Raw genomic sequence first — 27,921 nt, forward strand, 5'->3', positions numbered from 1 at the left:
AAGATAAGTTCAATGACATGATTTAATTTTTCAAATTATCTCGTGTAATACACGAGATCGAACCTAATATATATATATATATATATATATATATAGAGAGAGAGAGAGAGAGAGAGAGAGAGATGAACATTCAAATAAAAATCACTCAATTTATACAAACCGTGAAAACCACATTCAACCAATCATAATTTTTCATTTTGTTCATTTTTTTATAATTATGAGAGGTTGATTAATCATTTTTATTATGAAGGGTGTTAATCATGGATATTATCATCTTAATTATTTTAATTTTAGAGAAATACATGAAACAGTTTCATTAAATATTATATAAAACAATTTCATAACCATATATGAAACAAATTCATCAAAAAAAGTATTATATGAAACAATTTCACAAGATTAAACAATTTCGTGAAAAAATTTCATAAGATTAAACAATAAAATCGACGTATGAGGGTGGTTTGTACAAATGAGGGTGATTTTTATTTGATCGTTCCTCTCTATATATATATATATGTTTTAGAAGGTTTATTTTATATATATGATCATTCTCTCTATATATATGTTTTAGAAGGTTTATTTTATATATGATCATTTAAGACATTAGATTATAACTTTTAATAAAAATAACGAAAACCAATATAAAAGAAAACCAAGAAACAATAATTGGTGGTTTGGTTATGCACATTACTACTTAAATTTGTTGGGTTCTCTTAACCTGTGCAGTTGACCTAATTCATCAATCGTCAAAAGATGATGTAAATATGATTCTTATTATAATATATATATATATATATATATATATACATATATTATATGTTAGTATATAAATCATTGGTAAAAAAGTTATGAATTCGTATATGTAGTTTTATATATAAATAATTTCTAAAAAGTAGATAAACTAATGTACTTATATATGTATCTTCAAATCGAAACTTTACAAGTTTACAGATAATTTACATATATGAATCATTTATTGTTCTCAATATTTTCCTTTTTCTTATTTTAACCCCCTATTTTTCTTTATATATATATATAGAGAGAGAGAGAGTGAGAGAGAGAGAACGCTATAAAATCATCTGTTAACCATGAAAAAAATATTAACTCTACAAATCAAATAGACCAATCACAATTCTTTGTTAAATTAAGTTCTTTTATCACCATGCAATTAATATGTGAGGTTACAACGATAATATTCTTTTTTCTCTTAACTTCATATTCATTAATGGACGGTTACAAAAACATCAATCCAATGGTTATAGCTAAACTAATATGTTTATTTTTTTTTCTCCATATTATTGGTGATTTGTTGTTTTAATATAATAAGAAACTTGGATGTTCTAACTATATTCAACATATATGTAATCGATATCATTCTTCACATCAAACAACTGAGTTTGATTGATTAAACGGTACCAGTGGACAGTGATGGAGGAGTGTTCGGTAGATAAATATTCATAATCAAGATATACAAACATGTGTGAAGACGGTGGAGCATAATACAAGATGATTGAATATCATATGATTAGAAATTATTGTGTTTACAAGTGAAAGCTAATAAATTAAGTGTTCATCAACATTTATATGGTGCATATAATTGTTCACCTCTGTTACAATGTTTTAATAAGATAATATATATATATATATATATATACACCTAACATTTGGTCAACATGCGTTTACAAGTGAAACACTTTGATCGGATATTAATGTGTTTACATATGAAAGTCAATATTTACTTTAGTGTTCATAAATTTTTATAGGTGCAAAAAAGTATTTATAAATGTTCCCGTATGTCCATATATGAAAGTCATAAGCCAAGATTAGTTAATAAGTTACATATACGTTCATCTGTATTTATAATCGTTCATAATTCAACATGGATGATTCTATGAACTATAAAAGGAAGGAGCAATTATCGATTTATAACCGATGCAAAAAATATATTGGACATCTCTCTGCTCACCTATGTTTTGATATCATTAATTTTTAATTACTTACAATATGCCACAATTGATCTTACCCATAGATTTTAAGAATCAATGGATACTATATATATATATATATATATATATATATATATATAAAGCCGTATTCAATGAAAGTCATATGTACGGCTTTGAGGGAGATCTTTCATATAAATCCAACTTATTAATTATGAAATGTTTAATCACTCGAATGTACATACGTGAGGCTTTTCCAGGAAATGTTTTGATCGTGAAATATCATTGAAATAGCAATCAGTGTTATCAAAGAATATATATATATATATATATATAGAGAGAGAGAGAGAGAGAGAGAGAGAGAGAGATTTAATCATTTGAGAACTTCAAAATTTGTAAGGTCAATAAGAACTTATACCTTAAGGTTTTGTTTCATATAATTTTTTCCGTCTAAATATAATATTTAATGTATTAATTAACACATATTTGTCTCACAAAGTGTTTGTTTCATATGTAGTCGGTTCAAAATGTGAAACTTTTTATGTGTATTTTTTGTTTCACAAACACATAAAAATATTCACATTGTAAACTGAATACATATGGAACAAGCACATTGTAAAACAAATATATGTTAATCAATACTTTAATCCTAATTTTTGATGGAAAAAAAAATCATATAAAATAACATGTGATATATAAGTTTTCAAGGTTATTAAAGTTTCATGGATAACCGATGCATCTCATACGTACTAATGTACATCCAAGGTGAAAATATTTTTTTAAACTTCTCATTTTTAAGGCTGGTTCTCAATGGAACCTAACCTTTAATATATATATATATATATATATATATATATATATATATATTATATAAAGATAGTGGGTGAAATGAAGTAAAATGTAAGATTGTCAAACACAACTTCAACCAACCCCGACCCTAGCTAGCTCAAGCATTTTCTTATATAAACCATCCCCTTCCCTCTCCCAGAAACACACACACACATCGTTTTTGAACACACTTCTAAGTCGTCGCTTCCTTCTTCCTCAAGAGTGAAGACGGACCCTTGGTGTACCCATACACAATGGGTTCATGTGGAAGAAGCTACTCATTGAGTGTTAAGCAGAGAGACACCATCGCAGCCGCATTGCCAGTACAAGACCACTGGTTATCCATGTCAAACCTAGACCTACTCCTTCCGCCATTGGACGTTGGAGTTTTCTTCTGCTACAAGAAATCCCCAATTCCTCATGAAGATAGTATTACCACTCCAGTGAACCTCATCAAGAAATCACTGGCACAAGCCCTGGCACCGTTTTATCCGTTCGCCGGAGAAGTTGTCCAGAACAGCCATGGTGAACCGGAGCTTCTCTGTAATAACCGTGGTGTGGATTTCATTCATGCCCAGGCTGATGTTGAGCTTAAGAACATTGATCTCTACCACCCAGATGATTCTGTAGAGAGGAAACTTGTTCCACTTAAAAAACGAGGTGTTCTTACTGTTCAGGTATTTGTGAAAAATATAAGCTTAATTTAAACATTTATTCCTCCTTGGATTCGAACCAGAACCCGCATGCACTTTTGATCTTTAGAGTCCAAACTCAAACCAAACGGACACATGATCTGTTAACAACACCTATAGATGACAATTAAAAAATAATATTTCTTTATACATAACTAATCAACTTTGTAGGAGAAGTTAGTAGGAAATTTGAGAATTTAGATAACATGGATGTGATGTGATGAATAAATTAAGAGATGCCATGCATGCAATCTGATTAATTATATCTCTATTTCTTTTATTTTTAATTGGCAACCGATGTCGTAATATGTAGGTGACTGAGCTCAACTGTGGAGGGTTGGTAATTGGATGCACCTTTGATCATCGAATCGGCGATGCCTACTCAATAAACATGTTCTTGACTGCATGGACCGAAATTTCTCGATCCAGACCGATATCATGTCTTCCATCTTTCAGACGTTCCATGGTTAACCCCAGACGCCCACCTCTCATGGACACTGTCTACGATTCCCTATTCGTCCCTGTATCATCTCTCCCACCACCAAGATCTTATCTCCCGACCAATCCCCTCGTAAGCCGCATATACTACATCCAAGCCAAAGACATCGATCAACTTCAATCGAATTCAAGTTTTAATGGAAACCCAAAACGAAGTAAGCTTCTATCGTTTATCGCCTTTTTATGGAAGATAATAGCAGAGTGTGATGATGGCTTCGAGACCTGCAAGATGGGAGTTGTAGTTGATGGGAGAGAAAGACTAGAACAGGTGAATTTTGACAAACTTTCTTTGACAAATACCAAGTGTTTTTCGATGCAAAACTACTTTGGAAACGTACTTTCCATCCCTTATGGTGAAGCGAATTCGGGAGAGCTTAAGGAAATGGCACTGAGCCAAGTGGCTGAAATGGTCTATAAGTTTGTGAGTCCTGCAATGACTGAGGAGCATTTCAGGGGACTCATAGATTGGGTCGAGCTGCACCGGCCCGAGCCAGCGGTTGCAAAGATTTACACGAAAACGGAAGAAACCGACGGCGAAGCTGTTGTGGTATCATCTGGGCAGCGGTTTCCGGTGGAAAGCGTTGATTTTGGTTGGGGTAGGCCGGATTTCGGTTCGTATCATTTTCCATGGGGTGGGCAAACGGGATATGTGATGCCAATGCCAAGTGTGAAGAAGAATGGAGATTGGATAGTTTATATGCATCTCCTTGAAAAGCATTTGGATTTGGTGGAGACCAAAGGAAGGAAGGTGTTTAAGCCATTATCTCCATCATACATTGGCTTCTAATCATCATTCATTACTATCACTGTAATATATGTGTGCCACCCAAATCGCTTGGCTTTCTGGATTAAGACTATGTGTAATGTTAATGGAATGTATATTAAGCATATAAGTGTGAAAATACGTACAACACCATGAGATGACTTATCAAGAAACTCGTAAAAGAATTGAAACCCTTTGAAAATATGCTCAAGTATAGTTGACGTGAGACTCGAACGATTGGTATAACGTCAATCATCTGGAACCGTCAACAAAAATCTGACTATTAGATATTTTTAGCTCTAGAAAATACATCTTTTTGAATTTCTACTAGCAAAATGATCATTTTGATGGTTAAAGTCAAATTTGATGGTTGTAATTGTTTTTCAATCTTGATTAAAATGGATAATGCATTTGGTCAAAAGTTCCTAATTTTATACCTAATTGATGATGTCGTAAATGATGTTTATTTCAATGATTAAACTCGCACAAATAATACTACTCTATTATTATTGTTGGTTTTAACCGTTCCTCTGGATGGGTCTCGTAGGTAGCAGCATTCCTGCTTGCCTCTGGCGCAATTTATAGGCATCCCTCAAAAGAACCAGTCCAGACAATCATCCGACTCTCCGGAGCGGATGGAAGTGAAAAAGCATCGATCATCCATAAAACCTAGAACTACTAGGATTCCTCGCTTCCATCATTAACAAATTTGTTGGTTAAATACAACATCGGAGCATCCAACCCTCGAGTCTCAACTACATCGATCTCACAATTGTATAGTAGTTGCTAAAGCTTTATGTGTTATGATATTAATTATGATACGTTTAGAAAAATCAAATATATCAGTATTAGTTTTATATGAATAATTTATCACATCATATCAGTTTTTTTTAAATGATTTATATATGAAATCTTTTACCGTCTCACAAATAATTAATGTTTTCATTTTAATCCATTGAATTAGACGATGGTTTTTGCAGTTTTACAAATTGGAGGGTGGGAGGAATGGTATTAGAATGGGATCATTAAAATAAATAATTAAATAAATAATTAATTAGAGGAATGATATAAAATGAAATAAATTTGGGTTGATGTCAACAACCAGCACCAAAACTGTTAACTGGACTCATACTTGTTTAGATTTAACACTTAATTAAAACCTCAGTTTCTAGAAATTTGGGGAAGTGCGGGTGGGTTGGTGGATTAGTGATATATGTTGACCAATTACAAGCAATTAGTCGTGCATGGTTTAAATATTGAGTGTAATATATATGTAGTATTTTTTGATCTCGTGATAATTGTAGGTTTGGTTTGGTATATATTAGTTGTGTATCTGTGCAATGTGGCGAGAGCCATGAAATTTTAATGATTTTGAAGTTTCACTGGTTTTATAAGATAATGTTTAACGATGATATATGTTACACTTGGTCATTATATATTAATACAATCTGAATAAATAAGAGTGATGGTTTCAATTACAGACTATCGATGAAAAAAATTGTATGACAGTTTAAAATCCAATATATTTAAAATCCAACATATTTAAACGACTCMAYAAATRTGTTCGATTTACACCAAGAGCAAAGAACCAAGAAATTTGAGTTTTAAGATAAACACTCAAAACCAATAAGGAAAACTACAAATTTGACATATCATAAGCCATGAAAAGACTAAAAAAACCCAAAAACATATTATTTCAGAACATATTATACAGTGCAATTTGGACAGCCTAACCCCAAAATATATAGTATATATATATATATATATATATATATAAATAAATAACTATAAAAGTATAAATCGTAAATATTAAAAATATTTTTTTCACAATATATAATATATAATAAAGTCAAAAACTATTCAATATTAGACTCATTTCGAAGGTTTAACGAGACGATTATAATGATGTAACTTGTTAAAATAAAAATATATTTTTTAAACATGTTTTAATTGATATACGATTATGTATATTAATTTGATAAAGGTTTAAAATGAAACATTTAAAAGTAAATGACGTAAAGTAAATTAATTAACTRATTATAGGRKTATAAAGTGTAAATTTAAAATTATAATTTTAAAAAAATTGGTTGTGAGAGGGTGAGTGTATGTGAGGAGAAAAGGGGGTGAAAAAGTGATATAAAAGGTATCTTGGTCATTTAGTATTTTAAGACTCTGACTTTTGTTAAATTTGTTTTATAAGATAATATAGATATTGGTATATATATTGGTAAAGAATATATACAGAGAGGGGGAAGCGATTAAATACAAACTACCTTTATTTGTATAAACAGTGTAAACCAGGGCCGGTCCTAAGATTTTTAATGCCCTATGCGAAAATAATAAAAAAATGCCACTAAGCTTATTTTTTTTAAGCCAATAAAACAACGAAACATACAATTTTTAAAAAGTTTAGAACCTATTCAAGCTAAGTATCTCATCTCAATGTTGATTTTTATTAATTATACTAAAAAAAATACAATGAGGGGAACATAAAAACCAAAACCCCGAATACAAAATATAAAATGATAAAAGGATAAATCTTGAATTAAGATCGTGCTTCATTCTTTTCCAGTTTTCCCTTTTCCAAATTGAAATTAGCAAAATATAAACTTTATTTCAATATATGAGACTTAAAAGACAAGGAAAACTATAGTTAGTTTTTAACTAAAGTAGTAAGTTATATTCAAATTACTGTCACAAGTAAGCAAAAAGTAAAACTCAAAAGTTACAAGTCTAACGACTAAAGGTTAATGGTATATCTGTTAGCAACTTAATAAGTTTAATATGACTAACAACTTATTTGTTCAACTATGCATGACTGTTTCATAGTGGCTTAATGATATAGAAAGTGACTTATTCGGTAAACTTATAGGAAGAACTTTATATAGAAAGCAAGTTTTTTTTTTTTTTTTTTTTTCCAAACACGTCCCTTCCAATTAAAAAACGTTCCTTACATCTGCGAAAAAAACTCTCTCAAACAAAAACTTTTCCAACTTTCCAACTTTTTCCAACGATGAGCATTCAGTATTCATCACTACTAGGCTTTGGGAATGTTTTTATAATTAAAGTTCAGTTGTTCAATTCCCAAATTATTAAACCCATAACTAGTAATAAATGACAACTTGATGCCTCTTTAGGCTTTGATGCCCTATGCGGCCGCACGGGCTGCACGTGGCCAGGGCCGGCCCTGGTGCAAACCATGCTCATCCGTCGATTTCATTGTTTAATCTTATAATTTTTTTTTCTATTAAATTGTTTAATCTTATGAAAATTGTTTCATATGATACTTTTTTTTGACGAAGTTGTTTCATATAATACTTATGAAATTTTAATGAAATTGTTTCATGTATTTATCTAAAATTAATATAATGAAGATGATAATATCCATGATCAACATCCTCCAAAATAAAAATGATTAATCAATCTCTCATAATTACAAAAAAATGAACAAAATGAAAAATTATGATCGGTTGATGAGTTTGTACAAAGAATGTGGTTTACAAATTAAATCTCTCTCTCTCTCTCTCTCTCTCTCTCTATATATATATATATATATAAAAGACCTGTGAGATCACTGTTTTTACACTTGAAACTTCACAGCAAAACACTATGAAGGAAACTTTCATAGTGCTTTTGTTGTGAAGGTTCGGTTTTTTTTACCATCACAGAGTTTTGCTGTTAAGTTTTAAGTGTAAAAAAGTGGTCTCACAGGTCTCACAAAAATAGGCTCATCTCACGTGATCCCATATATATATATATATATATATAGAGAGAGAGAGAGAGAGAGAGAGAGAGAGTGTGAGAAGGGGGGTGGGGGTAGGGTTCAAATGAGAATGTCCATAGTTTATGAAAATATGAGAATATTTTTGGACTTCCAAATTATTTAATACTGTACAAAATTAAAATAAAAAATAAATAAACTAGTATATGTCAACAATATTATGTTATCTTAATTTTGTCTTTATTTCTTAAATGTTGTTATTATTATCAAATATTTTTTATGTCGATGAGTCCGTTGTCAGTAATGATGTAATAACATTGTGATAATTATCTGATTTTGCTGTGATAATAATGTTGATAATGCTTTAATATAATCAGACTTCTTATGTTGTGATTTATTGATATGATTTTTTTTTTTTACGATTTTGCTGTGACAATGATGTTATAATGTTGTGATAATCAAATATTAGTGATGATCACATCCACAATCTCGGTTCATTATGTGATTTTGCTGTAATAATAATGTGATAATATTATGATACATTATGATCGATGAATATATCATCAGTACGTGATTTTAGGGATAATACAAATAAATATGAAATCACATTATTATCTTTAATTATTTACTTCTTTTTCTTTTAATTATAAATATAGGTTAAACAATATGGAAGCCATTAAATGTTCTCGCATTTTCATAAAACAATAGTGTTCTCATTTGAACATTTCCATATATATTATATATATGAAGCATGTCCAAACGAGAACTTAAATATTTTACAAGAAGACGAAAAGATGCGATATCATATATGATTACATGCATAATACACAAACTTAATCGTATATGATTAAATACATGTTATATTGACAACACATATGCTTAATAATATAAGATTGAACCCATCCAAAGAAGTGTAATCATATATGATATTGAAATTCTTGCATTTTTGCAAAAGGTTTAACTTCTCGCATGGTTTTTTCCCTCCCTCCCTCTCTCTCTCTCTCTCTCTCTCTCTCTCTATATATATATATATATGTATGTATGGAACGGTTCAAACGAGAACACCTATGATTTACGAAAACATTTGTAAGCCAAATATTGTGTTTTAAATAACATTTTAAGAAGATTTGAGGGATTTTTAACATAAAAATAAATATTAAAAAATTTAAAAATATTAAAGACATGCAGAGGGAAAATTGGAAACAAGAATGCAAAATCAAATAACACGATAAGATTGTTCATCGAGGAAGTCATAATCATGTAATCACCGATCGTCGATAGTGAGTAGTATTATAAGAAAACTGGGAACATATAATATCACAAGGAGCAATAAATTTAGGGTATAACAAGGGGGTCGTCTTAATTGGAGGCGTTGAGGAAGACGAGAAACAAAGGCATGTATGTGTTAAATATCACACATACAACACATACGGACTTCGAATCAGTAAGGGACAGTGGTTCGCCCTTGTATATCACATGATTACCACAATACGAATATCACATGAAATCATTACCCTGTTTGGGTATTACACGTCTATCACTGTTTTCGATTACCATAATACAAATTCGAAAAATCAATATCCTGTATGTGTATCACACATATATCACAACGCAAACTCAAGTGGACATGAACTTGATTATTTATGACACATTTATCACAATTCGACTACCATAATGCAAAATTTAGAAATCAATACCCTGAATGTGTATCATGCAGATATCACAGTTTTATTATCACAATTATTCTGGTAGAATCGGATTTTTTTCAAAAAAAAATACCAACAGATATGACACAACTCTCGCTTCCCCATCTTCTTCTTCCATCGTAGTGTAAATCTTTGCAACCGTTGGCTTGGGTCGGTGCAACTCAACCCAACCAACGAGCCCTCTAAAATGCTCCTCTGTGGTCGCCCCACCAACAAAATCGTGGAGCATCTTAGCCGCCTGGCTAAGTGGCATCTCTTTATGTTGGTCTGAATTCGCTTGACCATATGGGATAGAGAGCACATTCCCTAAGTAAGTCTTCATGGAAGAAAATTTGGAGCCATCATTATCTAGCCTTTGTCGCCCATCCACTACAACATCCATCCTGCAACTTTTCGAGCCATCATCGCACTCTGCCATTATAATTAACCTCCATAGAAAGGCGACGAATGATATATACAAGCTTGTTTCTTTTAGGGTTTCCCGATCTAGACCCAGGCTTTTTCTTGAAGCCCGATCCAAGCTAACCCTCAAATCCCAAGGGTCTGAAATACTAGGGGATGCTCGGACGTAGGATCGTCTGAAAACCCCCAACCTAAAAAAGTTCAATCAAACCTTTTTTTCAACCAAAGTCTAGTCTCGACCAAACTCAACATTTAGATGTATTTTGATAACACTCGAAGAATAATTTTTTTTTATTAACCTAGATATCCAACCCGTTATGCGAGCCGACTAATCCCAGGACGACCATCTGCTTTGTTGATAGCCCGGAGTCACCGCATTTGAACCTCCGTGGCACAAGGGGATTTTTATTTCTCCTTGGATTTGAACCTGTGACCTTCTGGTACTTTTAACCTTTGAAGTCAAATTCAAACCAATCAGCCACCATTATGGTTGGTTGAAGAATTATCTTTCTTTCAACCTCTATAAAAAGAAGCCATAATTTTGAATTTTGAACTTTGACTTGTATCAATATTTTGACTTTCTTTTTTCTTTCTAAAGCTCACTTTTAGCTTATTTCAACCACCAGAATGTTCGGTGTGTAAAAATCACAAGTCCCATGAGTCAAAAAGCTAAAGGGGTAGATGACTTTACAATTGTGAGCATTTAAATGATTAGTCAAAGTAATATTTTAAATTGAGACGTAGTTCAATTTTTTTACCACTATAATAAAATTGATTTTATAAGACGTCTAAAATTAAAAAGCGTCCTAAATAAATAATTTATAGTATTTATGTTTATAGGACCAAACAAAAAACATCAAATCTAAAAGTGTTACAATAGGTTCGGATAATGCTTCTAGATGTTTTAATAAGTTTTTTTAGAACGCTTTTAAAATAAAATGTCTTATTGACTATTTTATACGACATTATTTGAAAAGTGTCCTATAAAACACAAATGTCCTCATAAAAGATGGGTTTATAAAACAATTCTCAAAATTCTCGTATAAACCAATTGTCATGCTTTTAGATAAGACGTTTTATAATTTGGTCTTATAAACCTAAGTTCTATAAAGTATCCTATTAGGATATTTAGACAATCTAGACATCCCACAAGGCCAATTTTGTTATACTGTCCTAAGGGGCTGTTTGTTTATCTCTGAATAGTTTCATTAAGAATCAACCTCTGAATAGTTAAGAGATAAATCTTATTTGGCAAGAAAAAATATGTCTCTTAATGGTTTCCAAAACCCTCTGTATGATTTTGTATATTGGGTCTTTTCTTAACCATTCAGCGCCCTAATTTCATTCTGAAACAATTATCAAACAACCATATTTTATTTTGCACTATATCATAAGAGCATGTTAATCATTCTGACCATTTAATCATCCTATACTAAACCATTCAATAACTGTCAAGCAACTTGTACCTCACTATCGATTTAATTAATTTGTTAGCACATTTTTAGGTATAAGATGTTGGTAATATTTGTATATATACTTTAAAGTAAGTAAATTAGTCAAACATTTAAATCACAAAGTCACCAAATATAGGGACTTATCATGCCTCTTCTAAACTTAATTCTTGCCTTGACAATATCCCGTTCACACCCTAATTTACTTTGTTTATACACATATACACATATATATATATATATATATATATATAGAGAGAGAGAGAGGTTGGTTATTATACAACCCTTCTCATTTGTGCAACCAATACAACCCAATCTTAACCGTCCATTTCATTTGATTAATATGTGATTTTATAGAGGTTTTGATTATTTCCTAATATAAAGTATTAATCATAATTAATGAACCGTATTCATCTTCCATAAATATTTAAATCATAATAAATGAACTCTAATCATTTCTATAAATATTTCAATTTATTGGGTTGCATTGGTTGTACAAATGTGATAGGTTGTATTTGAAATAAACCCTATATATATATATATATATATATATATATATAAAGAGTTTAATTAAATTAGAACTGTTTTGTTTGTGGTAATCGTAAAATCTAACCATAAATTAAATGTTAAAAGAAATTAATAATTTTAGTAATTTTAGCTTAAAATGTTAATTAAGGACATTTTAATGATTTTATAAATATCCTCTCTCATCTTTCCTCTCTCCGGCGAATCTTATTCGACAAACCTTATTTCGATGAACCTTATGTGAACACAAGATATACACTGTGATACCTACAAACGATTCACTGTGATACCCATATATACATACAAGATGCACAATGTAATACCCTTTGTAAAACAATGAAAATAACGAAAATCCACACTATGATACATTTCATAAAATAAAAAAAAATACATTGTGATACACGTGAAACATTGTGAGCGTTATTACTATGATATACTTTGATTCATAAACGTCTTTAAAATACGATATATATTAGGTAACTAATTTTAATTGCATATTTCCTTCTAAAAAAATTAATTAAATATTTTGATTAGTTGTCAAAAATAAAATTATTATATTACATTTTTAGCTTATTTAAGAAATATCCTTAAATATCTCAAACAAATGGTTCACATTGGATTTTACGGTTACCACGAACTAATCGGTTCTCCCTTTAATGAGCCCCTACACACACACACATATATATATATATATATAGAATCCATTTAGGCATTAATCATTTGCTAACCAATTGATTCGTACTAACTTTATAAACTTTATTTTTTTATCGACGATTATGGTTAAATTGAAGGTTATAAATTGATGAAAAAAAAAATGAATTAAATTAAATTAAATGAAAGGTATTATCGGAACAAAAATTGTGACTTATTTTTGCAAAATAAATTCAGTTATTTTTAAAATAAATTTCTTTTTTTATCTCTTAAATTTGGTTTTAATTTCATTTATCTCTTAAATGCGGTTATTTTTGGAATTCAATTTTTTTCTGTTTGTGTATGCACTTCAGTTGTTTCAAAAATTCTACAATGATTTTTATTTAAAATCATAATGTTGGTTGATGTATGAACTTTGGTTGTTTCAAATTTTTTACCGAAGTCCATATATTAAACCAAAAGTTTCATAAACAAAATAATGAGTTTTGTTTAAAATTAATAGATGAAGAAATGATTCTTGTTTAAAAATTTATTATGGTTTTGTTTCAAAATGATATCTGAATAAGATAATTAAGGATTGTGATAATTAAATTAACTGAAATAATTAAGGAATGTATTATAATATATGAAAAGGACAAAAATACTCCGGTTAGTGATTTGTACCATATAGTGGTTAATAAAAGAATGTGCCTCTACATACATATACACTACTAGAAAAGTCAGCATTTCCGGCGCCGATTTCCGGCGGATTGATCCGCCGGTAATTTTCCGGCGGATTTCCGGCGGCGTTCCGGCGGACGCTAAAAAAGTCAACATTTTATTGACTTTCAACAATTTCCGGCGGATTGATCCGGCGGTAATCAAGATTTTTTTTAAAACGGGCGAATAATTTCCGGCGGCCGTAATCCGCCGGAAACGGGGAAAATCCGCCGGAAATACCGCCGGAAAACCAATCACCGGCGCCCCTTTTTCCGGCGGCCAAATCCGCCGGAAATCCGCCGGAAATACCTTTTTCCGGCGGATTTCCGGCGGATTTGGCCACCGGAAAAAGTGGGTTTTTTGGTAGTGATATACTGAATATGCGACTATTTTTAATGGGGGTTACTATTCATACACACCTCACTCACATACACCTTATTTTTATCCCACCTATATAAAGGGTATGAATAAAATTCACCTTCTTAACTTGTAATTGCTTTCATCTGATATATTTTAATCGAGATGTATTTTTATCAGAACCGAAGATGTTAACAATGGTTATTTGATGCTCATAAGACTTTATAAAAAAATTATTTTAGCTATTTCATGATGAAATAAATGTAAAATCGACACCAAAATGATTTAAGGTGATGAAGAAATCCCTAGTCATAGAAAATCACTGGAAAAACACCTCAAATTTTTTGTTGATGTAAGAATAGGTAGTGTTTTTGTTATGTTTAGAGTGAACTAGGTTTTTTATGTAACACCTGTAAAATTTTATAAATCTTATATTTTATAAATATTCGGGAACCTCATAAATTCCGCCCCTAAGGTTGTTTTTAGCGCCTAGTTAGTGTTTGGGACAACCCCGGTTTGTTTAGGAGAGTTCGTGGAGTTAACGGTGGGACTAGAGGTCGTTTGGAGTAGCCAGGTGCCTTACCGGCAAATAAACTCACTCCAAAGGCACGTTAACCTCTGTTTGGTCTACGCTCATGTGGGAGAAACAATGTAGAACGCGGCCGTGATGCGGCCTTAGCTGCATGAGACCCGCCCGGGTGTATGTGTGTGGGGCATGGGAAGGTTGGGCTGCTTGGGCAGGCAGCCTAAGACGCGCCATAACCCGCCCGATATTCAACCTCTCTTGAACCGAGTTCCAACCCTCATTTGCATTATTTTTCTGATTTTCTCCCCCTTTCTCCTCTCCTCATTATCACGGTCAACCTTGGTAGCTTTAAGGCCAAAATTTGGAAGTCTCAGAGAGCTTTTGGAAGGTCTAGCCTAAAAAGTTTCAAGATCTTGTTGTTGGGATCTCCCCATCCTTAAAGAGGTATGATTTTTGGGAGTTTTACAATAATTAGAGTTTTGATAATGGATCTGATTTTGGGGTACGCTTGGTGTATTTTAGGTTTGTTTGTGACCTGGATAAAGGTTCTAGTAATAGATGATTGTGGATCTAAAGCCTTTACCAAAGGAAGCTGAAGGTTGCAATAAAACTCAGATTTAGCCTAAATCTAGCAAGGTGAGTTCAAGTTGCTTTGTGAAAAACTTATACATGCCAAAAAACTGTATTTCGGTGTCTTAAAGATGTTTACTTGATATTCATAAAATGTGTTGGTTGTTTGATAAAATTTGCATCTTTGGTACTCTTGGTATATAAATCTTATTAAATGCCAATATTTGGGACTTCTAGACATTTTGATAAATAAACCAAAATGTATGGAGATTTGATGATTTATTGCCCTTTTTGGAATCTATTTGATGATTAACACATTTTTAGTATATTCAGTTTTGTAAACCATTTGAAAAATACACATTATTGTGTTTTAAAGTATTTTAGAGATAAATGGTATGTTTTCACTTGGTTAAATGTGTTTTATGTTTATGATGACTTTGTTGAATAGTCAATTTTATTGTTGAGATTTTGGCTCAGTTTTGACTCAAATGAGTCTTGGAGGACAATTGTCCAGTATATTTTGTTCTATGTTGAGTCTTTGGAATTAATTATATGCAATTATGACATATTTACTTGATATATTACAAATTTTGGGTGCGTTAATCATTCATTTAGTGTCGTGTAATTTTGACTGTAATATAATGGATCCATAGATATTGAAATCAGTTTGTTGGTTTGAAAATGCATTCATTATCCCTGTTTTATAGCTTGGCGTCGATATGAGCAATAGACTTGAAGTGATTAAGTTTGGCGCCCATACGAGCGATAGACCTAGAGTGGTTGAGCTTAGTTGTGTTGGTATTGCGAAGAGGAACAAATATGGGTTGGACTCCAGGATTGTAGCCGGTATTGTAGAGAGGAGCCCGTGTGGGTTGGAGCACCGTGGGTATTGCAGAGGTGATCTCATGTTGATTCAGACTCTAAGACCATTATTTTGAGGCTTTGGCCAAGTAGAGTTGACACTAAGTCGTCAAGGGTATTTTGGGGATGCACTCGTGTGGAGTCGGACCTCAGGACCATTGGCTTGTAAGTGTATCTCTATGGTGTGTAAGTAGTCATTAAGGTCAGGGTGTTGCGGAGATGAATCTGTATGGTTCAGGCTCCGGGACCTTAGGTATTGTGGTGGAAACTTGAAGAGAGTTAGACATCGGAACCGTGATCTTAGGGCGCTACTCGAAAACGTTGAAAACATGGTTTACTTAGTGTTAGCCATCATCGACAGAAACGAAGTTTATCATCCAAAGCATTGAAAACATGGTTTACTTAAGGTTTCTATTTGGATCTCATCTTTGTTGTTGGATGATGAAGGTGGACTTGGTCATAAATTGTCTCTAGGTTTGATTTAGAGTTTGGTTTTAGGTTTTGTTTCATAAATTTGTTGCTAATTGTTTTTGATATGATGTTCTTCACCCGACTAGAGTGACTGAGAAATTAATAGAGTACAAAACTTATCTTCAAGCCTTACCTTATTCTTATCATTCAGAGGGCGATCGCGGGGTCACTGAGTAGAGGCAAGGGCGAATCGATTTAGCATCCTGCCATTCATGCCATGCCTTGTCAACTAGGCTAGTTCGCTAATTTCTAGTAGTAACAAGTACCTCCCTTGGGGTCGGGTAGCTACAGTCTCACACAGTTCGTGTACACAATAAGACAGTAGCTATTGTAGCGTAAGACAGTCACTCTCACAAGTATGGTTTAAATAAGCATGCCAATTTGAGAGATAAAGACTTCATTGGTTATTTTTGAACACCGAGGTCCAACAACTCGTGTTATTTGGCAAGAAGAAAGCTGACTAGGGAATAAGGGGCCGTCCTATATCTCGCGTGAGAGGAAATCCCATTCTTTTTTCATATTTTTCTATTGGGTGAACTTGTACTTATATGCAATACCGAAACAAGTCGGGTAGTGCCTACGATGTACTTGCCTTTCTGGCTAAGTACTTGACTGCTCTCGATTTCCTTGATCCTTCATCTAGCTGGATAACAAGGCTACCTTCACAACCTTCACCCTTTTGTCCTTGTGTTGTAGTAAGGTAGGGCATGGGGTTCAGATGAAAACGGATCTCGCTAATCCAATCTATTCTATTTTGTTTGAATAGAAAGATATTGGTTTAATCTCAAAGCCTCGCCAGAAGRCGTTCCACAAAAGCATTATTTCATCTTGTTCCTTGAGCAATTGAGGGACCTCCAGCGCCCTACTCAAAAAGTTCTCAAGCAAGGGACATGCCGAACCCCTACCATTCCCACTAAGTCCAACTCGAGGACCCTTTTCTTTTATTGACGATGCGTTCCGTCGTCATCAAGTGGTGGCCGACAAGGGCCTTTTACCTAAATTCAACCTCTTGCGAAGCAAAGAGTTAATGGCGGAGAAAAAATGAAGGGAAATGGAAAAGGGACTGAAATGCCCTCACGTTTAACCGAGAGGTGGATGGTTGTTTGGTCCCGACACTAATTTCAAAACAAAATGCAAACCTTATGGGTTTATCCGTAATAAATAAAGTTTTAAGGACCCACTTTGCAATTGGGACCAAACCGTTGGGACTAAACCGTAATTCACTGAAATAGGCGTACACGTTGACCCGACGATCTTATTGCCTGCTATTGCAAATTTGGGAATAATGACGCACATGTGCACCTTAACCATATTGGCTACGCGTCTGTTTTTCATTCCACACACATACGCAACCAGCAACCATATCGTTCTTCTTCAACCTCAGCTGCGTGCGTCTTGGAGGAGTGAGGTGAGTGGACTCCGCCTCTGCTCTGACTGGTTTTCAGTTCCTGCTCCTTCAAGGTATGCTGTACTAGTAGGATTTCTATTTTTCACAAGAATTTTGATCTTAAATCTTGTAATGTTTTGTTTCCCTCAACGAATTACCCACGAAAGACTGATTTACGCTTGAGCATGTTTTATTCATAGAATAATGTTGGTGTTACATTTGCAACAAAATCGGTTTTCGATTTTGCGTTCGGGAAGTATTTCAAGTTTTGACTCAATTAAGCCAAGTTTTTAGTTTAGTATTTCAATTTACGAGCGTAAGATGAATACTCTGAGGAGTTAATTTTTTATTGGCGATCTTCTCGGTATGTGATTATGATGATAATCAAGTTATCAAGATGTGGTGGAGGCATGACTTTTGGAGTGATTGTGTTTTCAACACTAAATGCTGTGTATTGATTGGATTCTAACACTTCTTTTCTTTTTAAGTTGATATGAAAAGATGTTCGATAACTTGAAACCGTCCCCAATTGGAGCGGGTCATGTTGGGCAGCCATAAGTTTAGGGAATTTTAACTGAAAGCCGGCACTTAAGGTCTTAAATCTAGGTCAGATGTGTGCAAACTGAATTCGAAACAAGACGGATTAAACGAATGAATTTGGTGTGCCACGACAATAATAACAAACATACAAAACAATAATGTTAAGGCACAAGCATATAACGAGGTTGCACGGCCTTACAACTGTGTATGTCCTCCCAATGAACCCTGGATGATGTATTTATTCAAATAAGTAGATAGGTTACAAACAAAAGCTTGCCTGTAAGCTGAAGGATAACAACCAACAAACATAAGCTAAACACCTATCTATTTCGAATATGGAGAGGGAGAGATCACCTTGACGTTTTAAATGCTCTTATTAAACAAAATGAACCCTAACCCTTAATTTATCCCATCTGAAGGCCTATGCGACTTCCTAAGCGACCTAAAGGTCACGTTAACTGCTCAGACACCAATTTGCACATATGCAATGACCAGATGCGAGGTGATCACTTCATGTTGCTCCCTTGCTGATTGTGTACCGAGAGCTCCAATCCCTTATGTGATCTGCAAACCACGACCCTAGGTCGCTGCCCAAATCATGTAGCCTCTTGCCTGTGTTAGAATGTTATAATTTCAACAATAAGCTAGCTTATTTTTTTGAGCTTATAGAAAAGCCCGTTCGGTACGCTATAAACTAGCATTTTGAAAGCTACTTTAGGTAACATTTCAATAAGTTTGAAGGGCCTCAAAACTTCGTAAGAAAATATCTCGAGAAATCTATCCAGATAGAATTATGTCTCAATGAGTTTCCCTTATTTGATCGAACAACCCAAAATTCAGTTATTTCAACTACATTTGAAACTCAATGTGTTAACTTCTTTTTGTTAACCAAAAAAATTGGAATTCTTGGAATTCCTTGGGCATTCTTGATTGGTATGCCCCTTATGTTTTGCATAAGTGACCAAGAACCCTATCCTATTAGGTAATTTTACATGTCATCTAGCTTATCATAAGGTTTTACGAAACACGACCAGTTTAGCAGCTAGCTTATCAGCTAGTTTGCCATATATAGCTTAGTGTGGAATAAGATTTTTCATTATATACCGTTGATGTTGTAGCTTGGTTATGCCAAGCAGTGCTACATTTCTGGAGAGCCACACATATCTGTGTTCAAAGAAATTTTGAGATTAAAGCCTAATTTGTTTTATTGTTGTCCAACAATTGGTTATAGTGGCTACTCAATCATGGTTATTTGAATTTCATGATGAAATTTCTGATATGCAGTCTTTGTTGAAACATATACTTTGGGCCACTCCCACAGGGAGCCAAGTTCTGAAATTTTGTTATTTCATTATAAAGCATACCTATAAGTTTCTAAGGATCAGAAATTTGGATCTTGCACGAGTTAAACACTAAACTGACACTTAGCTATCATGGTCCTTAGTCCTTACAGCTGATAAGAGTTTTAGATCCTTGAATGAGCTTTATATTCATGGATTGATATGCTGCTGAATATCCTATGCTTTGCAAGCATGGGATGTCGCTACTTTGACTTTTTTTTTCTCAAGTTTTTGCATAGAAATCAATCATTAATGCAAGCCAAGATACATGTGTTAGTTTTTAATATTAATGGGACATAAACTACTAAAATTTCAAAGCAAGGTTAGTTCTGACTACAGAATGTGAACAGGAGTTAAGTAACTGTGTCTGATGAATAACTTGATGTGCAAAGGCTGTAAAGTTGTTTTAATAGACCACAGAAAAGTGAATAAACAGGATACAGGAGCAAAAAGTAGCTAATAAAGGGCTTTTAAAGGGATAAACAACCAGGAAAAGCACTCCTAAAGCAAACTAGGAATATAAGTATATAGAAAGCATTGAGTCTGACCACAATGGAACTTCAGTTGTTCTAAATTGCTGTCTCTTCAGCTCTTCATCTATGATGGTTAAGCCAACATCCACAAGTAATGCTAATAGGTTCACTGCTACAACCCTGTGTGCAAGAGGGACCTAAAGATTTCAATTATTAGTAGTGTTTACCAGTGCTCCAATGATGATTGATGACCATGGTACTTGTATTGGATGAACTGGAGAGCATTCTGCTGCTACTAGTAATTTACGATAATATTTTTTCAACTACATTTTATTTATCTTGGCTTAGCCTGCACCAAGAGGAAGAACTCATTGAAACAATTTTTTATCATTGACATCTCTTTGTAATGAGCTAGTTTGAGACAGTTACCTCTGTTGACAAACAGTACAAAGTTTTGAATTGATATATTCTGTTAGTAACACATTGATGACACAGGTTCTAATTAGATCTTTTTCACTCCACCATGTATGAATGAATATACCATCATTGGTGGCTTTTCTAGCTACAATTTATCTCTGTTCTGATACGAGATTAAACTGTGTAGATGACAGACCAGGGATCTGCATATACATTAGATGAAGCACTTCTAGCCATTGGGTTTGGGAAGTTTCAAGGGTGGATAATTGCTTATGCAGGTCTTGGTTCGATCGCTGAGGCAATGGAGGTCATGATTCTGTCTTTCATTGGACCGTCAGTTAGGTCTGAGTGGAACCTTTCATCTACTGAAGAGAGCCTAATAACAACTGTGGTTTTTGTTGGTATGCTTATTGGAGCATATTCATGGGGTGTCATCTCGGATAACTATGGAAGGAGGTGAAATTCTTCTCCACCTACTCATATTTCTTCATTGTATTTCTGTCTTCCATTATGTTGTAGTCTTAACTGTGCTGAAACAATTATAAAAACTACATAAAGATGTTAAAGAATAGGATAAAAATGGGGCATGGAAATCTCTCAAGACACTAGTCATCCAACTAAATTTTATGTAGCATGATAGAGTCCTTGACAGAACTATTTGATGGCCAGTATCCTGTATTAGAATGGCTTATCAATCAAACCCCCCCCCCCCCCAATGCCGCGTCAACGGAAAAAAAAGGTTCCACCACAACCACCTCTTATGAGGCTTGAAGTCCAAATCTTAAGGCCATCTGATGCCAATGGGGCAAAGCCTGCTGCTGAATTATGTAAAATATATAATTACTACAAGGCAATTTTGGTTGAACAATGTAGTGATCTGTTGTGTTGTAGAATATTTGAGTAGGCTTCTGAGAAAACATGAGTTATTTCCCTGTGGTCAAACAAACCTGCAAATGGCCATATCAAGCCATGTATTTTGTCCATCTGTCCCTCGGTCCTTGTGTTTCTTATTATTTGTTGCATTGAAGTCCTTCAGGGAGAAGTTCTAATTTGGGTTTCCCCAGTTGGCCTGAAGCCAAGATGACCATATGGACCATACACTGGAGTTGATTCTACGACCTGCATACTCTTTCCCCTTATTTTTTTTTTCTTGCATTGCTGTTTAACTTTTTTTGGCTGGCTAGAATATGATAGTTGTTGCTAGTTGCTTCTCTTTTTATACATGAACTTGATTCTGTCTGTGTTTTGTAAGAGTTCCATTTATATTGGTGTTAATAACAACTGGTTGCCTGCATTTTCCTTCGATAGAAAGGGTCTTCTGAGTATCGCTATTGTGACTAGTGGAGCGTCACTTTTAAGTGCTTTCTCTCCAAACTATATTTCATTGGTCATTCTTCGTTGCATAGGAGGCATCGGTTTGGGTGGCGGGCCCACCTATAATTCTTGGTTTCTGGAGTTTGTTCCTGCTCCAAGCAGAGGCACCTGGATGGTTATCTTTGCAACTTTCTGGACGATAGGAACGATAGTTGAGGCTTCTCTTGCTTGGGTATATCACTTGCTGATCTTCAGTTACATTTTTGCTTGGAATTTTGGAAGACTTTATCCGTCCCCAAAATAAGTGTCCACAATTGAAAAGGCAAAAAAAGTTTGAAATATATAAAATGACAATTTTACCCTAAATAATAGAGGGTGTAATGAATTTCTACATCTGAAGGTAGAATTAACAAATAGGCATTAACTTTTTAATGTTGGCACTTATTTTAAAACCAATTAAAATAGAAATGTGGACCCTTATTTTGGGACGGAGGAAGTATTAACATTTCTCCATTTGGCAAGAGCTCTTCAAACCAGGCAATACAAACCTTTTGTGCGAATACTGAATAATAATTAATATAAGTTTATATACTTATTTCTTGTTTAGATCATCATGCCCCGTCTAGGATGGAGGTGGTTGCTTGCAATATCTTCGCTTCCTACTTTGGCAGCTCTCATCTTTTATGGTCTTGTACCGGAATCCCCAAGATATTTATGTTTGAAAGGTCAAACAACTGAAGCTCATGATATCCTGAAAAGAGCAGCAGCGATGAACCAAACACAACTTCCTCCTGGGTTCCTTCTTTCTGATCAAATTGCCAGTTCGGACGATGAACTTGATACACTGGAAGATACCTATTTGCTCTCTCCGAAAACAAGCAAAACGATTTCTTCTAAAACAGGCTTCTCAACCCTATGGATGCTATTCTCGCCAAATTTGATTAAAACCACCTTCTTATTATGGGGGGTATTTTTTGGAAATGCATTTTCATACTACGGGATCATACTGCTGACCTCACAACTGAGCAATGGGCAAACCCAATGTAGCTCACTGACTTCATTTTCAGTCACCGATTCTCAAGATTCTACCTATAGAGATGTTTTCATCACCAGTTTGGCAGGTATGTAGCACATCTTCTCTTTATATATAATATGAATGCTATATAATTATTTTCAGACAGAAACAACCACTTTACCCGCCGGGATAGAGGTCTGGTCTGCTACATCTCCCTCCCGGCATGTGATCTCACCTTCAAGTGGGATAAGGCCGCTTTTTGGTTTGGTTTGGTTTGGTTTGGTTTGGTGCACTAATATAACATGATGTCTGTTGTTGTCTCTTTCCAGAGGTTCCTGGTCTTGTTTTTTCAGCATTTGTAGTGGACAGGATTGGCCGCAAGCATTCCATGGAACTCATGTTCTTCATAGGCTTCATATTCCTTCTACCACTGCTTTCATATCAATTCGAGGTTCTCACAACGATTTCGTTATTTGGATCCCGTATGTTCATCGTCGGAACTTTCACCGTTGCCAATATATATGCTCCAGAGGTACATATACATACATACATACATACATACTCTTGAATCTAACAATCTTGACTTTGGTCCATCCTATGTTTGTTTACACGCTTCTTTCTGTAGATATATCCAACCTCCATGAGGGCTACTGGTGTTGGAGTTGCGAGTTCCGTGGGTAGAGTAGGCGGAATTGTTTGCCCTCTCGTGGCCGTTTATCTGGTGTCTGGTTGTCATCAAACTACTGCTATCATTCTGTTCGAGATTGTGATAATCCTTTCAGGTTTGTGTGTAACATTCTTCCCGCACGAAACCATGGCCCGGGGACTGGCTGATACTCTTTCTGTGCCTAATTCGCCTTAAGAATTTAGTGATGATGCACCAAAAGAAAAACAGGAGTTTTGTAGAGAGCCCATTCCCATATTTATAGCTTTGTAAATGTACATCATTGTAGTAGTAAATAAGATCATACTGGAGGAAACTTTTCCCCATCGTTCATTGGACTGTAATGGACTGAGTCGAAACCAGTTATTTCATGTATTATTTATGATGAATAATCAAGTATGTCATTTACTATTCATAATGAATAATCATGAATTCTAGAAGGCTAAAACCACCGGCAAATGCTACAAAAGATTACCTTTTTTAAGTTGGATAATGCAACTTTCGTTTCAGAAGATGGCCATGGAAATAGTTTGAAAGCAAAATGAAACCCAAAAGTTGCATACAAAAGGGAAGAGCTCAAAATTTCCATTGGAATGATGCTCTTCACCATAACAAGATCACACGTTTTTGAGGCATACAACAACGGCAGTCATTTACAGGACCGTAAGTAACAACAAAGCCAGTCCTGCAACGTACCCACCTGAACCGAGCAGTTTATGAGCGCCACTGTAATATGGCTCGATCATGATCCCAAACCTGCAGGTCCCAGTCGAAGGGTCATCTTTCGTGACGGTTGAAACATTAGGGAACTTACAAGCCTCATCGAGCTGATTGTTTTTCTGGTAATAACTGTTGAAAGCATACGAAATGTTCTGTTGGGCATCTAAACCGCCACAAGAAGTTCCGTACCCAAGACTCGTGCAATCGCCGAGTGCACATGCGTAACTCACTGACTGAGATATAGAGGGGTCGTCCATCTTAGCTGAATCCTTCAACACACACCACTTTCTCTGTAAATACTTTAAGTCCCGGGCCGGAACAAGAGCTCCGGTGGTGGTTGTTCCGAGGTTCAATGAGTATTTCGGTTGCCCGTCGTAGTAAAACACTCCCCAATGTCGTTCGAAGTTCCCGGGCTGAATGCTCTTTTCGTCTTCATCGATTAAACTGAATAGATATGCTTCAATCGGTCCCTGTCTCATCGGCGTCCCTTTCCCGCCAGCCGTTCGAGTCATGAACCCTTGCATGAACCGTTGAGCATACTCGTTATTACCATTTCGATCGCCATCACTTGGCCACCCGATTTCTCCCACTATGATTCCCATATTTGGCAACCCGTTTTTCTGGAGGGCCCACACGAGGGTATCGTAATTGGCATCAAACATGTTGGTGTAGGTTGTCCCACCATCGTTTACCGGGGTTGCCTGACCATCGAAGAAAGCATACTCCACGGGGAAGTTCGAGTCGATATAAAGACTTATGAATGGGTAGATGTTGACTGTGAAGGGCGACCCATTGTCATTCAAGAACTTGGTGATTTGGAAGATATAGTCATGGATGTCGGCTCGGAAATCGCCGCCCGACGGGACCCCAGTCGAGCTCTCGTAGACGTCTGCATTCTGTGGGACGGTGACTTTAACTCTGTTCGCAAGTCCGGCTTTTACGAGAGCGGTTTGGATGTTTTGAAGAGCCGGAAAAGTGGTTCTTAAAAAGGAACCATTATACGTTGCCAAGAACGGTTCATTCCCCACAGCCACATATCTGTAACGACAAAAACCAAATTCTAAATCTGAGAAAGGGCGATAAAACCCGAGTCAAGAACAACTTTCAAGCATAAGATCGTTATATGGAATCATTATCGAACGTATTAAACATCGATAGCAACAAATCCCAAAGAATTTCAAACTTCTATAAACATGACTAGTTTATACGCTAGCTCACTTCAGCCAACAGCTAGTTTATCAGCTAACAGCTAGTTTATCAGCCAAAACATTATTAAAAAACTATCTACTTTTTGCCTGACAACCCGAAAACACTCTACCGAATACCTTATATGAACCAACCTAATGGCTTATCGATACACACCATGGATTAAACATAATTGCAGCTACGGTTTAATGGGTTTCAAAGTGCTATCTTTCGGACCGATGAAGTACATATGAACCTCAACCATAGCTAAAAAGTTACAACCTTTTTCCATCTATAAAGGTCACCAAACTCATGATCTACATAGAATATGGAAGATAATGACATTAAAGTCTCCTTTTCTTCTTTCAAAACCCTAAAAACTGGCTCCAAAATCAAGCCTTTCAATCCAAACTTTAGCTTCCAACACTAAATTGATCAATTTTCCATTCAAAGAATGACCCAAACAACAATTATAGTTAACAGAATCAAAACTATCAGTAATATAGATGTAGGATTAACTCAAAGATTGAACAGATATGTATATGTATATATATAGAAAGAGACCTGATGTTGACACTATTTGACAGATGGGTTGAAACGTTTTTTGAGACCCATTTCTCAGCAGCTTTGGTGCTAGTAGCCATGGTGGCAAGCAAGTCATTAGGGATTCCAACCATGACTTCAATTCTAGACTTACTCAGAGCTCTTAATGCACCATAATCAGCATCAAAAAGCTTCACCTTTTGGATCCCATTATCCACCAGCATCTTCACCACTGTTTCTGGAGGCAGTGGGTGAGATGACTGTGTTCCCCAATTAGCCCCTATTCCATTCACGGATTCAACCCAATACAGGAATGGAATCAACACAAAAATTCGGCATACCCCTGTTGTGTAAGGATTCTTCATTGATAGAAGTAGATAAGGTTTCAAGAAAAAGGTGCCCTTTTTCTTGAAAAAGGAACTGAAAGTGATAAAACCCCAAACCAGAAGAAAAAGTTTGTAAATCCAAAAGATGAAAAGAACAGGAACAAGAAAGGGTTTTCTCAACCAAAATGAAACAAGAAACCCATTTAAAAGTGGTGAGATTTGGTATGAAGATGTGTAGATGCTACAAATCAAAGCAAAATCAACACCAACAAAGTCCAGTGACTTCAAGATCAACTTGAATCTGGTTTACACAGACTAGCAAAGAAGATGAAAGAAGGGGAAATGGAAGCAAGAAAAGCTTATAAAAGTTCTTCAGATTGAGGTCTTAACAATGGAAAACAACTTTAGGGTTGTAGATAACTCAGAGAGCTTAAAAACAACGATGAACAGTAGATGAAGATTTGGGTCGAGATTTGATAAAAAGAAACAACATCTAGCTGGAAAAACGGAAGCTTGAGAATGCTATCAATCATGCGTAGCAGTAAGCATCTACAAGATATTGTTTTTAAAGATACTTTAAAAGATTTAAAGAAAAGGGCATTCAAGTTGCAAGAGGTCCATGGTGAGGTGAGGTGAGGTGAAGTCAAGAATCCTGCGTTTCAGGTTGGGTAGCAGAGCAGGAAGAAAGCAAACCCCCCCAACCCAATGGTTTGTGAGTGGGTTCGACTCGACCTCACAAAAAGGTGCTTCATTTAAATTATTTAATTAATCCTTTTTCTTTTATTTGGTTCGCAGTACTTGAAAGATTCGATCTTTTTATGGCATTATCAATTTTTTGGATTTAAATTTCATAACCAAAAGCAATCTAAAAGGGATTTAATCCAAAACAAAAAGTAAATTAGGTTTTAGTCTCCTTAGTTAGTGAAAATTTCTTCTTTTTTTATAATTTTTATCCTTATTTTTTATAATTTATTACCCTTTTCGTTTTTATAATTAAATTTTTTTTTCGTTCTTATGGTTTACAATTCATTTTTTTTTAGTTTTCAATACTTAAAAGTTGTGTTTTTACTCAAAATAGACATGAATTGCAAACCATATGAATGAAAATTGAAATTTCAAAACCATAAAGACGAAATCCGCAATTTTTTTAACCACAAGGGTGGTGTCTGATTGGTTTGAGCTTGGCTCCAAAGGTCAAAAATATCAGGAGGTCCCAAGTTCAAATCCAAGGAGAAATAAAAATCCCCTTGTTGCTACGGAGGTTCAAATACGGTGACTCCGAGCTATCTGCAAAGCAGGTGATCGTCCTGGGATTAGTCGGCTCGCATAGCGG

At 34.7% G+C, this 27,921-nt stretch overlaps 3 protein-coding genes across 5 annotated transcripts; 2 read left to right on the forward strand and 1 right to left on the reverse strand.

The window, feature by feature from the left end:
* The first annotated feature begins 2,944 nt into the window (after window positions 1-2,944).
* On the forward strand, window positions 2,945-4,874 carry LOC112506997 (hydroxycinnamoyltransferase 1-like). Its single transcript, XM_025111373.1, has 2 exons — window positions 2,945-3,448; window positions 3,777-4,874. Exons 1-2 carry the CDS (start codon window positions 3,026-3,028, stop codon window positions 4,746-4,748), a joined length of 1,395 nt encoding a protein of 464 aa, XP_024967141.1. The 5' UTR covers window positions 2,945-3,025; the 3' UTR covers window positions 4,749-4,874.
* Window positions 4,875-18,004: 13,130 nt separating this feature from the next.
* LOC112505836 (organic cation/carnitine transporter 7-like) lies at window positions 18,005-24,225 on the forward strand. Of its 3 annotated transcripts, none has more exons than XM_025109867.1 (6): window positions 18,005-18,125; window positions 21,009-21,277; window positions 22,130-22,367; window positions 22,743-23,256; window positions 23,480-23,682; window positions 23,776-24,225. In XM_025109867.1, the coding sequence occupies exons 2-6, from the start codon at window positions 21,009-21,011 to the stop codon at window positions 24,010-24,012; spliced, it is 1,461 nt and encodes a 486-aa protein (XP_024965635.1). In that variant the 5' UTR covers window positions 18,005-18,125; the 3' UTR covers window positions 24,013-24,225. The 3 variants fall into 3 exon arrangements, with proteins under 3 accessions (XP_024965635.1, XP_024965636.1, XP_024965637.1); XM_025109868.1 differs by having other exon boundaries at window positions 21,016-21,277; XM_025109869.1 differs by having other exon boundaries at window positions 21,100-21,277.
* A 73-nt stretch (window positions 24,226-24,298) lies between these two features.
* Window positions 24,299-27,139, reverse strand: LOC112505837 (glucan endo-1,3-beta-glucosidase 6-like). Its single transcript, XM_025109870.1, has 2 exons — window positions 26,284-27,139; window positions 24,299-25,572 (listed from the first exon to the last, which is right to left on the reverse strand). The coding sequence occupies exons 1-2, from the start codon at window positions 26,625-26,627 to the stop codon at window positions 24,468-24,470; spliced, it is 1,449 nt and encodes a 482-aa protein (XP_024965638.1). The 5' UTR covers window positions 26,628-27,139; the 3' UTR covers window positions 24,299-24,467.
* Window positions 27,140-27,921: the final 782 nt, after the last annotated feature.

The sequence above is a fragment of the Cynara cardunculus genome (assembly GCF_001531365.2).
Source record: "Cynara cardunculus var. scolymus isolate 2C chromosome LG 2, CcrdV1, whole genome shotgun sequence".
Taxonomy (NCBI): Eukaryota; Viridiplantae; Streptophyta; class Magnoliopsida; order Asterales; family Asteraceae; genus Cynara; species Cynara cardunculus.

What these genes read in the sequence shown, in the direction of transcription:
- LOC112506997 (XM_025111373.1), top strand. Translation starts at nt 3,026, where the DNA reads ATGGGTTCATGTGGAAGAAGCTACTCATTGAGTGTTAAGCAGAGAGAC. An exon ending in GAGGTGTTCTTACTGTTCAG is followed by an intron (nt 3,449 to 3,776) that starts GTATTTGTGAAA and finishes CGTAATATGTAG; the next exon opens with GTGACTGAGCTCAACTGTGG.
- LOC112505836 (XM_025109867.1), top strand. Translation starts at nt 21,009, where the DNA reads ATGACAGACCAGGGATCTGCATATACATTAGATGAAGCACTTCTAGCC. An exon ending in TCGGATAACTATGGAAGGAG is followed by an intron (nt 21,278 to 22,129) that starts GTGAAATTCTTC and finishes TTCCTTCGATAG; the next exon opens with AAAGGGTCTTCTGAGTATCG. An exon ending in TTGAGGCTTCTCTTGCTTGG is followed by an intron (nt 22,368 to 22,742) that starts GTATATCACTTG and finishes TTTCTTGTTTAG; the next exon opens with ATCATCATGCCCCGTCTAGG.
- LOC112505837 (XM_025109870.1), bottom strand. Translation starts at nt 26,627, where the DNA reads ATGAAGAATCCTTACACAACAGGGGTATGCCGAATTTTTGTGTTGATT. An exon ending in TCAAATAGTGTCAACATCAG is followed by an intron (nt 25,573 to 26,283) that starts GTCTCTTTCTAT and finishes TTGTCGTTACAG; the next exon opens with ATATGTGGCTGTGGGGAATG.